The 13,793-nt window shown below is 32.9% G+C and overlaps 1 protein-coding gene across 10 annotated transcripts in view; it reads right to left on the bottom strand.

The window, feature by feature from the left end:
* Window positions 1-1,163: 1,163 nt before the first annotated feature.
* HFM1 (helicase for meiosis 1) overlaps window positions 1,164-13,793 on the bottom strand; it is a 35,677-nt gene continuing 23,047 nt past the window's right edge. For 5 of the 10 annotated variants that reach the window (XM_064664755.1, XM_064664750.1, XM_064664751.1 and 2 more), the window contains 14 exons: window positions 13,669-13,716; window positions 13,357-13,454; window positions 13,138-13,269; window positions 11,641-11,726; window positions 10,577-10,660; window positions 9,409-9,566; window positions 8,596-8,699; window positions 6,954-7,109; window positions 6,616-6,711; window positions 6,074-6,192; window positions 5,158-5,240; window positions 4,896-5,005; window positions 3,966-4,064; window positions 3,428-3,508 (listed from right to left, as the gene is read on the bottom strand). In XM_064664755.1, the coding sequence (XP_064520825.1) occupies window positions 3,444-3,508; window positions 3,966-4,064; window positions 4,896-5,005; window positions 5,158-5,240; window positions 6,074-6,192; window positions 6,616-6,711; window positions 6,954-7,109; window positions 8,596-8,699; window positions 9,409-9,566; window positions 10,577-10,660; window positions 11,641-11,726; window positions 13,138-13,269; window positions 13,357-13,454; window positions 13,669-13,716 (1,438 nt within the window). In that variant the 3' untranslated portion in view covers window positions 3,428-3,443. Of the gene's footprint in view, window positions 2,249-2,519; window positions 2,678-3,066; window positions 3,176-3,427; window positions 3,509-3,965; window positions 4,079-4,895; window positions 5,006-5,157; window positions 5,241-6,073; window positions 6,193-6,615; window positions 6,712-6,953; window positions 7,110-8,595; window positions 8,700-9,408; window positions 9,567-10,576; window positions 10,661-11,640; window positions 11,727-13,137; window positions 13,270-13,356; window positions 13,455-13,668; window positions 13,717-13,793 lie in introns of those variants that run through there. The other 5 variants (XM_064664757.1, XM_064664753.1, XR_010432736.1 and 2 more) reach the window with 5 other exon arrangements.

Here is a 13,793-nt window from a genome sequence, read left to right as displayed (position 1 = left end):
GGATAATTTTCTTTGAATTAACAGTCTAAATATAAACCTACTCCTATAAACTAAAAGCAAGTGATTATATTTAGACTATACAAAAAATGAAGCAAAAGCAGCAATAATGTCAATTACTTTGTAGACATTATATAAAATACTGAAATATTTCACAGAAAAATGGAAATTCACCTTCAGTGTAGATATGGGGCCAAAAAACATCTTGAAAAGATACTTCCTTAGTACAGAAAAATAAATAGAAACTTATTCATTTTTATGAAGCCCTAAGCACAACCAGTTTCTGCTATTCACTGCCTCACAGTTCAGAACCTTTAGAGGGAATTTCATGCAGACTAGCAGGAAGAAATGCAGCACCTACCACCTGAAGCATTCCCAGTTTGCAGGTGAGGCCTGAGCAACCAGCAGATAAGTGAAATTTTGGAAAGTTGCAAGTAGTATAATCACAAAGTTATATAAGTGAAACAAATTATATAATCAAGATTATCTTGATTGTTTCCTTCCTCTCCTGTTTTCCAAATTTGAAGCTCAGCTTTGTGTTGCTGAGTAAAAACTTGTGTCAGACTTGAAGAAACTGAGGAACTGCTGAATTAGCTGTTGCAGGCTAAAACCCCAGGGAAAGGCAGGATACAAAGGTGATTAAAGAATGCTATGTAAATAAGAACTATAAATTGAAAAAAAATGTTGTGCATTTCAAGCAGCAGGTGCTTAAACGTCAGCATCAAGTACCAGTTTAGATGCCTTAGAGGACCTGAAATATCTCCATGTGGGAGACCTGTGCTCCTCTGGCATGGTAGATTGAGCCAAGAGAAGATTGTCTGGAACATCTAAAATTACATTTGTCACCCTGCATTCTTAAATCTTACCCTGACACAGAACTGGAAAATGCACATGGCTAGGACTGCAGTAGTATAGTAATTCTGAGTTACATCAGTTTGGAAGCTTAATTTAACAAAACCATCAGACAAAAAGAGATCTGACATACTAAAAACTTCCAGATGTAATAAAATACTTGAGTTGCAGGAAAGGGAGTAAGCTTGGGCCTGCTGGAATTTGCATAGTCAAAAACATATCGAGGGGTGAGTAGTGAGGCTGCTTATGCTGGGCCAGTCTTTCATGTGCAGAAAGAGTTATACCAGACAGTAAGTCAAAGTGTAAGGAAGCACTGGAGTCAAGTAAAATGTTTATTGGCTGATAAAATTACAGCCTAGTAGTGCAGCAAAATATGGTTGCACTACAAACAATGTTGCAAGAACAGACAGCTAATATTCCATGTGTGATTTTAACCTTTTAATGCCACATATTTTGAATAATTAACAGTAAAAATTAACATTCTCTTGGATTTCAGGCAACATTATATATTCTGCTAACTACTGAACTTGCAGGGCCTACTGTTCAAACACTAAAGCTTCAAGAAGATATCCAAATCCAATGCTTGGTGCCTAAATCTGTATTAGGACAATAAATATCCTTTTATTATTTATTATTATAAAATCATTGTATGACCTTAGGTGTGAAAGTGAACAGTCAAACAGAGCTTTAGAGTATTGTACAGACATTTAACAACTGGTTTGCTGAGATTCTGGAAGCACATTTGCTTGAAGTTACACATTTTTATTAACAAGTTCATAGCACTGTCAAAAGGAACATCAAGTATCTAGAATAATTTACCATTCTATTACCTCTATTTGTAAATCTAATTATTTTACAGAATCAGTGCTATGAAAAATTCAGCATTAGAGAAACTGAAAGAAAAACCCAAAAAGCACTGGATTTCCAAGGAAAGTGTCTTTCATTCACTAAAGAGCACTTGTGAAGCAGGGCACGTTACTACAAACATATTACTACAAATCCCTTACTTTTTCTAATGAGATTTAATGTTATTAAATTAAACTGTTAATGTTATTAGCAGTTTATGAACTGTTCTTCTTTGACACATTCCAATATTTTTTTTTATAATCCTGAAAACAGCAAGGTCAACAAACAAATATTTAAGTACTTTTCAAACTAAGATATTATACTAGAATTCTATAAATTAGACACCAGTTTTGTTATTATCTACTCTATGCAGCAATCCAGCTATTGGTAAATAGGTATACAAATTCTCTTAACTGAAGGCTTCACTCTGTAAAACTGACTGTAACTTTTTTCCCCAGCACTTACAATGTAATTTGTTTATATGTTTTACAAAATGCCATCAAATATTCCAAGGAAGGGCTTGACATCACTGATTTCATCATCAAGAACATATCTAAAGAGTATTAAGGAAACAAACAAATTAGGTATAGCACATCAAAACCTATGAAAACAGGAACACTACATAAAGTATAGTCAAGAGATATCAAGCCAAACAAAATAATTTTAAATAATTGCCTTTTCAAGAAAACATAGTTCTTACTATTGCTATGAAAATTAAACTTTTTAAAAATTAATGTTATAAATTAACACAATGCTTAGAGGTCTATATTCCATGAAGAACTAAGCACTTGAATGCTGAGGCAACAGTAGAATCTGTTTATTACCTGGGATTCGCTTCTTTTTCCTGTTCTTTTGTGAAAATAAAAAAATCCTCTTTCCTAGTGAATTTAGAAGAGTCTGAGATTATTTTTGAGACAGGAGAACACTGTATGTTTTTCAGCTCTTGAGAAGCATTTGAGTGATTTTTTTCTTGAACATTGAACTGCAATATGAAAGTTAAAGTGTATATGGTTAAAACAGCTACCGGAAAGAGAAACTGCCAGACTGTTGTAGAATGTAGTGCAGGTATTTAATTGATATTATGGTATTTGACAAGGACCAAGCATGTGATAAATATAATTATATACTGCATAGAAAACCTATCAAATTGAGTTCAAATAGTTTGGAAATCATGCTATATAAAGTAAATGTGTGTCTTATTTATTTGTACTAGGAATATCACACTGAACACAGGATGCATGCGGGTTTGGACAACACAGGTTCAGAAATTCAGGATGCCCAAACTGATTCATAAGTCAGATATGGCAAATACATTTACATATTAAATACTCTAACAATAGAAAATTCTGTTATCAGTATATTTTTACTCACCAAAGTTATATTTCTACTCTGTACAGATAAATTCCCTTTTGATGTGCTACTGACCACAGAAACATCCGAGTTCTGAATATTGGTCTCATCATGTACTACTGTGCATGAACTGAAAATACCAAGTTGAATAATTTCAGTATTTTTACAGAAGTGCAAAACTATTTGCTTTTCAGTTCAGCATTTTCTACTTGTTTCCCTGCTCACTTAAATAAAAAACAAATAATATAATTCAACAACTCATACCTTTTAAATGTTGAAATTTCCCTCACTTTTATGAGGGAACAACTTTCTATACATTTAGTTATACAGATACATGTGAAATACAGACAATATTTTAAACTAGTAAAATTCTAAAACAGTAATAAATTATATGACTCTTACTCTTGTGAAATGTTATTTGTGGCTTTGCTTCTTGTATACTGGCAAAGGGGTTCACACTCATCTGCAATTTGAAGGCAGATATTTCCATGTTCCATTTAAGAATGAAAGTTTAAAAAACAGAGTTAAAAATCAGCCAAAACGCCTTGTAAATATTTCACATTATATGATAAATAATAGTTTGAAAATTATTCAAATGTTTTAACACTTGAAATATTTCTTTTGCAGATTTTGGTCTAATGTAAAGATAAGCACAGATATGGAGTCAGATAAAATAACAATTATGCAGTTGCAGACAATCAAAAAATTTTTAATTGTGACTTTCTCAACTCTCCCTTCTGTATTAGATTTATCACAATATATGACATTTAAGATAGAGTAATAAACCTGGCAGTGAAGTCAATAAATCAAATATTTCAGGTAGTTCTATTCATTGTATACTATAATAATTTATTCTCAAGTAATAGGCTGTAGAATAATTTGTATGTAGGAAACAAAGAAGTTTGTTGAAATAACCTTACCTAATTCTCTACTGACAAAGCTACTAGCAAATACTAATTTATCATCATCAATATCATCCCAAATATCATCTCTCATTTCAAAGTCCATGTCCAAAGCATCTGAAAAACAAGATCTGCTTTTATCTGCATCAGTCAACTTAAAATAACATTAAATATTTTTAGCATTTTTGTATGCCATTGTCTCTTAGCTCTTCTCACTCACAATGGTGTCATTTTCAAGCTGGCTGAGGGTGCACTTGATCCCACTGTCCACCTTGCCGACAAAAATGTTAAAATTATGCAGTATAGTTGCCAACACTTAAGGCAGCAGGAACTAAAAAAGTGTCAATTCATTTCAGCACCGTGTTTCTTGTATGTCTGAGTATGATCTAAACACTGGAGCTGCAACTTATCAGCCAAATTCTGACTTACATCAATCTACTGTCACCAAATACAAAAAGGCATGCAGTGAGGAGAACATCATAGTAATATACTGATAATGAAGACTGCTCATTTAATACCAAATGCAAAAACATCTGTGACCTTTTAGGGGGAAGAGAAACAGAAAGAGGAATTTTGCCAACTGCCAAAAAAAAGTTCATGTTTCATTAACTTCTTTCATCAAAAAGAAAAAAAAAGTATAGATATAAGGGTAAAATGCATCTTGTATTACAACTGGCTTCATAGGAAATATATACTTTCTGAAAGGTATTATTGTAATGTATAGGTTTGGACCTTTATATATTTAAGCATTTTCTTTTAAACATTTAAATGTTTAGATCTACATTAGAAATTCTTGGAGATACCAGAATGAAGGCCAATTAAGGCCAATATAATTCCCCATACAGTCAGTGTTCTACAATGCTATACTGGTTGCTGTAGTGATTTCAGCAAGTTTGAGTTCAGATAAAACAGTGAAAATTGTAATTTCAAACATTAGCAATAACTTACTACTCTTTCCATAATTCCAGGGTTGCATTTGTTTCTGAGATACTCCTAAGCTATTAACATTATCTGCCTGGTCCACTGAAGGTGATAAAGACAACTGTTTATTGCTAGACCTATTAAAAAAAGAAATAAAAAATTCAGTGACAAAACATTTGCAGAAAGGTGCAAAATAATTTTATTCACACAAAAAATTCTAATAGTTACAACTAAGTATACCATCTAAAATAAGACAGATTTCCTTTTTATTACTTATATTAATCAGTACCTTGGCAGTGCTGGCAACGAAGATCTGGGTGTAAAACCAAATTGTTTGAGATCCACATTTTGAGCTTGAGTTAACATCTGCATCTAAAGAAAGCAGAATATTTTAACTTTTAAGATACAAACATATTGAGAACTGTTATTTTTTTTAACAAGTTTAATGACATCATTAATACTGTATCAAGTTAGCATAATATTTAAATATCCTATATAAAACCTTTCTGGCGTCTGCTTATATAATGTAATCAGTTAAAAAGGTTTGAATTATGTGCTTCTGGTGGAGCTATCCAAGCACCCTGGCAAAGCCAAACTGGTTAACTCTCATCTGTATTAGCTATAGGCTAAATAATCCTGTATTGCAAACAAACAAGTAAATAAAACTCTGAGGAGGAAATAAAACCCTCCAATATCTTAAATGTCATTCTTGCTGCAGAAAGACCTAGTTTAACACTAAGTTCAAAGGGATGAAGTGCAAGCCATGAAATCTTTCACAGGGTTAAAAACTAATATGGATGGGTTTCTTACGAAAGTGGATTTACCTGCCAGTGAAAGATCTCTTAGTAGCATGACTCGAATAAATACCACTATTTGTTTCATTCAGGTCATATTGTGCCAAAACCAAGTCACTGTACAGTACCTTTCGACAATGTCTTTGAACCTCACTCACCACAGTCTATCAAACATCATAAGAGGAAAAACAGAGTACATGCACAAAAGTGGACCTTGGAAGTATTCCAAACAGCAGCAGAACCTCTTAGAGATTCCTGAACCTTTGTCGTTATTTGCTTTTTGCACTCCATGCAGAAAAGACAAATTTGAATGTTCATACTTAGTTATAAAATTCTTTCTTCAAACAATACATACAAATACATAACGTATTAAAATAAATATATTAAATAGCTGACTGTATTCAAATGAACCTTTAGCCGCTTTACTGGGGGTATAGATGAAATTGAGTTCCTGCTCCTTAAGTCAGCTAGGTACACAGAAAACTGTGTGTCACCATTCATCTGTGACTTTGGAGGTACTCCAGTTTTACCTGAGAAAATGAAATACAATAATCTTCAGATTAGTTTATTACAGATAAATCCTAATTCTTTTCAAATCAATGGAAACTTCGCCACTAAGCTTAGTATCTTCTCTTAGAAGATTCTAAAAGATATAACACGCTAATTAAATGATTTAACACACCAATATTCATATAAAAGTGTAACAAGCTTGACATTGTTCTTAAATCATATGCTAGATGGTCTGAAAAATATTCTTAATCACTGTAGTGCCTATAAAAGTGTTACTGACAAGGCTTTTTATAACTGCTTTTGTGGCTGCATCATAGCAACAACTCCAGTCTGATTCTCTTGCTTGTGCTGCTTCTGTTGATGTAGCCATTGGTACGAAGGAAGATATTCTAAATCATATTTGTCCCAAAAGTATCAGAAATGGTAGATTTAATGACACTCACAGCAGTCATGCCCACACACATCTTTATTTTTACACCGATGGTTGCATTCTCTGTTTCCATATTTCTTGTAAGCAATCTCTTGTTTAGATCTGCCTCCTAGACAAATATAGAAATTCAAACAGTAATATTAGATATCAAATACCCATGATTTTTCTTACTTTCAAAATCATCAAAGAATTGCACTGTAGTAGTATGTGACAAGCAGAAGCAGCAGCATTGTACTTTTATTACCTTTGAAAAAGAAACAGCATGGATAAATAAGGATCTTTATTCTGACAGCAAAATTCAATTTTCTGTTGACTTTGGAATTAGCCAGATATTGTGATCTGACCATTTACCTGTATCTACTTTTGCTGCTGGCAGACTTTGTGGTGAGCCACAACATACATCAAGTCTAGACTCAGCTTTCAGTTTTCCATTTGTAGCCACCTTACGTCCCTCTGTTTTCGGTGTTAAGTAAAAGGCTGTATATGTTTGCTGTATATCAAAGCCAACTTTGAACAAAAAAAGACAAAAATATTTAAAACTACACTAAACTGTTTCTAAACTACTGATTACCTTCAGTTTTCTAAAGTGTTTAAGAAAACATAAATGTTATTCAAAGGTCATGGAAATTTGTTAAATAATGTCCCATTAAAAGCACACTTTTATATGAACAGATGCTTTATGAATGAGATTAAAAATGCTAAATATTTTCAGAATGTTATAGAAGAACAAAAAAATTAGTCCCTTTTACTGAATGTTTTGTATTATTTTAAAACTACATTTATCTATGGCTTTGCAATGAGAATATAATTTTAATTTTTCAAATGTACTACAGTCTGTGCTCAGTAACAGCAGCAGCTCTGTATTGGCAAAGGCATAAAATGAGTATAGTTGACAGTACTTTTGAAATTGAATGCTAACAATGGTTCTGTTTCTAATTAAACCAGGATTCATACGAGACTGAGAGACACCCTTTGTAAAGAGATTATTTTTGTCTTTTATTAGGGAAATAAAATTTCCTGGAAATATTGCTGGAAAACTCTATAGGTTTTTAGAAAAATGTGAGGTGTCTTTCAAGCCTGAAACAGAAGCAGACTTCAAAATAACTAGAGACTAGAAAGATCTGGTTTTAGTCTAATTTCACTGTCGGCAGTTTCAGAGAAATTAATTGTTGTGTTTAGTTTTACTGAACTCAGTACAATGTGTAGATAGCCAAGTAGCAATAAAAGGACAAATTTTCTTCTTTTCTGTTTGGTTAGCAAACGCTTTTTTTCCAGAGCCACAGGTTTAGCCACAGAAATATAGATTATTCTAGGCTTATTACTGTAATAATCTCAATATTCAATGTTTAACATGGAAGCATCAACTCCAGTTAATCTAGCACACAGCAATCTTCTTTACAGGTGGGGTATGATGACAGAATTTAATACAATTTTTAAATTGTATTTTAAAGTTCTGTGTTTCAAGGTCATAACAGTCTCTCCTCATCTGCTGCTATAATTCCAATTATATGAAAATTGACACTGAGGGAACACTGTTTAAATCTGCACATGTTAAGGTACAAGATTTTCAACTGTAGAAGTTTCTTGCTACCGAAGTGGAGATGAGTCCATATCTAATACCTCTTTACCACTATGCAAAACGTAACCATTCACAAAGACATAAATAAACTTATCAGCTTGACAGGTTATCCAAAGTGAAAGTTAACTCACTTGAAGGCGAAGGACAAAAGAAATCCTAATCTCTACCAACGGAGCAAAATAATGTCTCCTAGTAACAATTTTGATGTTTCCCATTTCCTTAGTATGGCAGTAAATGAAATAAACAGGTAAGTAATTAGGACTGGCAGTATGCAACCCAGTAAAACATGTGATAGAATTTTGTTTCCAGATCAGTTCATTTTATGATATTTTTGGCTTGATATAAAGTGTTTTAATAATTTATTCAGAATTCTTATGCAGTTGTTTTTTTAATTCAAACCATACCACAACCTACCATAATCAGAACTAATTAAATTTATACTAATGTCTTCTGATTTAAAAGCTCTTTTCACTTCAATTTTCTTTGTCCAATTTCCATTTTTCAGAAGCACAGAATCCCTGTAAGGCATCAGTAAAGTTTTGTTAGACACAGACAATGAAAGCAAGACTGTAAACTACAGTATCTGTAACAGGTGAAAGAGTCTGTATTTGGCCTTAGTTCTTTGGGTTTGCTTGATAAGTGGCCTAAGAATAATCTTCCAATAATATATGATTTATGGCAATAAGAGAGCTGGGATCCTGCAGATCAGCTTAAGTTGTGCCAAAAGTGCCAGACTTCGGTCACAATTCTCATGAAGGTCAGGCAGTTGGAAAAAATTTTGTTTCTCTTTTCCCATTTGCTCCAAGCATCTCTTAGCCAACTGGAGAATTTAATTCCATCTTTGAGGGAAAAACAATTAAAAAATATAATTAAAGAAATATAGCTAACAGCAGTAAGTAAGAACTGATGAATATATCTTTTTAATAGGTATTTTGCTTGTTTTATATTCATGGAAAAGTTATTATGACTTCCATAACATGACATCAATGTTGTACAGATATTTACACATACTCTCTGCACTGACAAGCACACTGACATGTTTTTGGGGTCTCTGAATCTTGTGCAGCATTTTAAATGACAACAATGACTAGGAAATGCTGTAGAATAAACAGTAATTTTGGACTATTAGGCATCAGTAGGAAGTATTGCAAAAACTGCAAGTCACAGAACAGATCAAAAGCCAACACCCTAAAAAGATGTGAGGCAAAACCCCCTAATCATACATACATAATTTTCTGATTAAAAATGACTTGGTTGTCAGCATCTCCTATGACCAGTGTAACATAGTGAAAGTCTGTCGCTGTTCTCTTTGTCTGTAGCTGCTCATAGTTTGTTAATTTGACGGTTACTAAGATTTCGGCCAATGTATCGCTGTATTTTGGAAGCTAGGGAAAATGATATAGAAGACATAACTGCTAAAATATGCAAAGTAAAATATATACCCTCCCATAAATTTCTAGCTGTTGACACAAGTACATAAGCTCAATTCAAGCAATTTGTGGTACAATTTTTATTTGTTGTTCTGAGACACTGTTATACAGTTCTAACTTGCCCATAGCTGAATACTCTAAATTTGAGTAAGTATTGAGAATAAAAGACAAATGCAAAGAGAAATATGCAAGAAGAAAACTCGTTATATATAAGTTATATTTTGGCATCCCAACATTCCTCAATAAGATATTTATAATTGTTAAATCTTTGTTCTGAGAATCAAACTATTCATCTAGTATTATGGCAAATGAAAAACTTAACTAGAACTGATTGTTATAACAATAGTATTTCATACATCTATTGAGTTTTTAACTTCAAAGATGTCTTAATTTGTATCAACTTTAAGGTTATTTTTCAAATGTTGCATTTCAGAAAGGCAGAGTGGCTATGTGACCCATTTAAAGATAAAATGCATATCAGAACCTCGAAGCTCCTGATTACATGTGGAATTGTATCCTTCCTTTGAAAGGGCACCAACTAGGTAAATGTAATAATTTACTGTTTCTCTATATTCCTAACTGTGATGTAGAAAATAAATACGAGTTAATGCCTCTTTGGTAAGTTTTATTTGGATGTTTTTCTGTCTCTAGGGTTTGTTTATATTCAAGATAGAAGAGACCTCTCAGGCTGACATATAAAGCTAAAATGTGGATATACTGGTTTGCATCTGTAACATAAAATTTTATTAATGAGAGAGAGAGGGGCCAATATATTACAGGGAATGTCTATTCCAAGGCTCTCATTCAACGTTTAAGAGTTTCATTATACATACTAAGTTGGAAGGAGGTCACAATATTGTGTAATCTTCTATCAGCGAAGACTCAACATTTCTTTAAGTCAGTATTTGCTCTTTCATTTAATAATACCAGCATAAAAAACATACAATAGATAGAAAAGCATTTACCTGTTCAATATCAAGTTCATATTTTGGAAGGTGCAAAACAGACTCTTTTATCTGGTTTCCAAAAGGAGGATGTCTGTTTAAAATCTGCAAAGATTGAATTTAATTTCTGATACATTCAGCTGATTAGAGATGCCAAGAGAAATGTAAATCTAAGGAATCCAAGTCACCTGAGTAATTATGCTAGCAACAAAAGCCCTTATCACTCCTGGTTCTCTACTGTCAGGGATGCACAGAATAGCAATATTACCAAAAGAAAATTCCAGTACTTTTTCATGTTGCTACTGCTTCTGTTCAGGTAACAGCCAATGAACTAGACAATGACCTCAAAACCCAACTACTCAAGTTTTATATGAGATGACTCTTCTATGTTGCCCTAGCTTCAACTAAAACAAAAAAAATGACAGGAAAAACCACAAAAGGGGCAGGAACAAGAAATCAAATTCCTGAAGTCAAAATAAAAAAAAACAAGTAAGATTGGTTTCCCTCAGAAATCTGTTATATCTTCCAAAACACTGGAATAAGTTTCCTCAGAAAAGAAGCCAAGAACCAAAGAACTTGCCCTGGGGTAAAATCTAACTTCCCTAAAATAGAAAGTGCTTTATAGATGATTCAGAAGAGTTTTACTCTATCACCATCTCAAACTAGCAATAATGGAAATTGGGGATTCTCATAACTAAGATACATTAAGAGAAACTATATATATTTCCTTTTATATTTTTTCTAACACTCCCCAAAGGGAAATGCATATTGTCCTTTCTTTCGAATTATGTTAATTATGACATTCTACATATTTAAGCAACTGGTTTCCAAACTCAGCCAAATCAGTGAAATCATTCACATTAAATTTACTACAACAAAACATCATACACATTTTTCAAGGACAAACAGCAGTAGTTACAGACTTTTTAAAAATTCACTAGTAAAAATAAATAACCAACTAAACCCCTAAATTTTGCTATGATCATACAGCAGATATATATTAACCATACTGTTTTTACTGGTAATAGTATTAATACTCGATCTTTTCCTTATCATATTTATCTGTGTACAAAATAATAAATTACCAATTCAAGTTCCCTTGCGTTTATGTCTTCAATTTTTTTAAATGACGTCAGCCCAGCATTTACCATAGCATTTGACAGTGACACACCTGTGAAAAATTTAAGTTTTATGCTGTTAAAGGACAATCAATAACCTCAAATTATTCTGAAAAACTGCACTATAGCAGGTATAATCAAAGCATAAATAATTTTATATTACATTTGACCCAGCTTTCTGCCCAGCAAATCACTACATTTCTTTGCAGCTGATTAAATATTTTAGTATTATTTAATTTCTCCACTTGTAAACATTTCTGAGCAAAATAATAACGAAAGTCACTGAAAAAATGCATTTATTAGAATCTTCTAGGAGTCTTTGCAGAATATGCTGCAAGAGATATGACAGCATAAGAAAAATGTACAAAAAAAAGGAAAATCGGACAGATATGTGTAGATATAGCACTTACATTATTAAAAAACGAAACATGACTTTATTCTACTGAATAAGTGTACAGGAAGGATTTGTCTACACTGGAAGTGCCATATTTACTCCACTTATCCTAACTCCCTAGAAATGCTGAACACGAAGCAGACCCCTCAGATGACTGTGTTGCCATTGGCACAGGTGTGGAGTAGTGGAAATGTGTTCCCAGCACACCATACCGTGCAGTGCACAAGCTAACAAGCCTTGTCCCCTGCTTTGAATCCACGTGAATGAAGCACTACAGCTTCTGCACTTGAGCTGGCAAGGCTGTAACATACTGAACCATATGGATTTTCTGGATTAGCCATTCTCAAATTTGCAGATCTCTGTACTGTGCTCTTCAGTACAGAGCGTGTGTGTCTTTAAAGAAGAAATACAGAGAAGGCTGCAGTGAATTCTGAAAGCATGAAGGTATGATAAGACCAGACTTCAAAGCAGGAAGCTATACGACTGCCTCAAACAAGTATGACTACATTTTTGTAACGCAGAGGACTCAAAAATTTCTGAACTCCTTTTCAAATAATTATGACAAGCCGGTACTTCCAGCTGGAATTTCATCCAATAACAGGATACAGTGATAGGAAGAAGATCATTAGAAACTTTTGATCATCATGTGTGTAAGAACCTCATGCACAATAAATTTAATTCTATTTCAGGATTCCTATCCATGTCAATGCGAATTAAAGGGCTTTCATGCATATAAGAAAGAGGAACTACAGTGACAGCTGTTTGGAAAGGAAGGCATAGCCTAGTCAGAGACATGCAATCACACGGATGTGGAATATGCCTAAGACACTGAGATGAACATTAAGAAATATGAACAATTCTGAAATACTTTGAAACCCTGAAGGAAATTACTAAACAGTTCATTTTTGTTATGACAGATTATTCTGACAACTGTGGTACTCAACTGTGGCAAATGAGTAATTACAAGACTAATTTTATTATGTAAGCAGACACCACAGAAACCAGCAGGCTAATTAGGAGGTTTGATTCTCTATCAGATTACACTTTTATAATTTCTGTCTAGTACCTACCAATTTTTTCCAATTGTTTAGACACGTGAAGTGAATTTTCCCAAAGTCTGCACCTGAAACACTTTGCTAAAATCAAAGAGTTTAATAAAGCAGAAAAGTTGTTCTTAGATGATGCCAGAAAGTCAGATAACCCTGTAAAAATAAAATTGACTTATATTAATCAAATAAAATGTAGCTTATTTGTATTTGAACCAAAAAAAGGATTAAATTTTACCATACATCTAGTAACTCTTAAGCCATTTCTAAATATTCTGCCAGTATCTTGTGTCAAAGTAAAGTCTTGAACTGGAATACATCCCAGCTGAGCCTGAATGAGACTGGAAAAAGAATTTTTTTTACATACAAGCCATATTTACATAAATGTTATGTAAACAAAGTACAATAACATTTTAAAAAAAAGGAAACACAAAATAGAAAAAATGAAATGCAAGATCTGGTCCTCTGTAAAATGACAAATTTTAGCAGGGACTTCAACAGCCATAAAATGACAGTTTTTCAATAAAAAAAATAACAGCACAATATAATATTTACCAGTTTATTTTCATTTCTCTTGTTTTTATCTTCCCCTCCATTGGAAACCTATGCATGAAAACATACATATTTTCTACAATTCATTTGATTTATTGCTAAAAACGTACTTTCATTCTTCAATGAAT

This window comes from Pseudopipra pipra, chromosome 9 (genome assembly GCF_036250125.1).
Source record: "Pseudopipra pipra isolate bDixPip1 chromosome 9, bDixPip1.hap1, whole genome shotgun sequence".
Classification (NCBI taxonomy): Eukaryota; Metazoa; Chordata; class Aves; order Passeriformes; family Pipridae; genus Pseudopipra; species Pseudopipra pipra.
The sequence above is the reverse complement of the archived record's forward strand: the minus strand, read 5'-3'. Positions and strand labels throughout refer to the sequence as shown.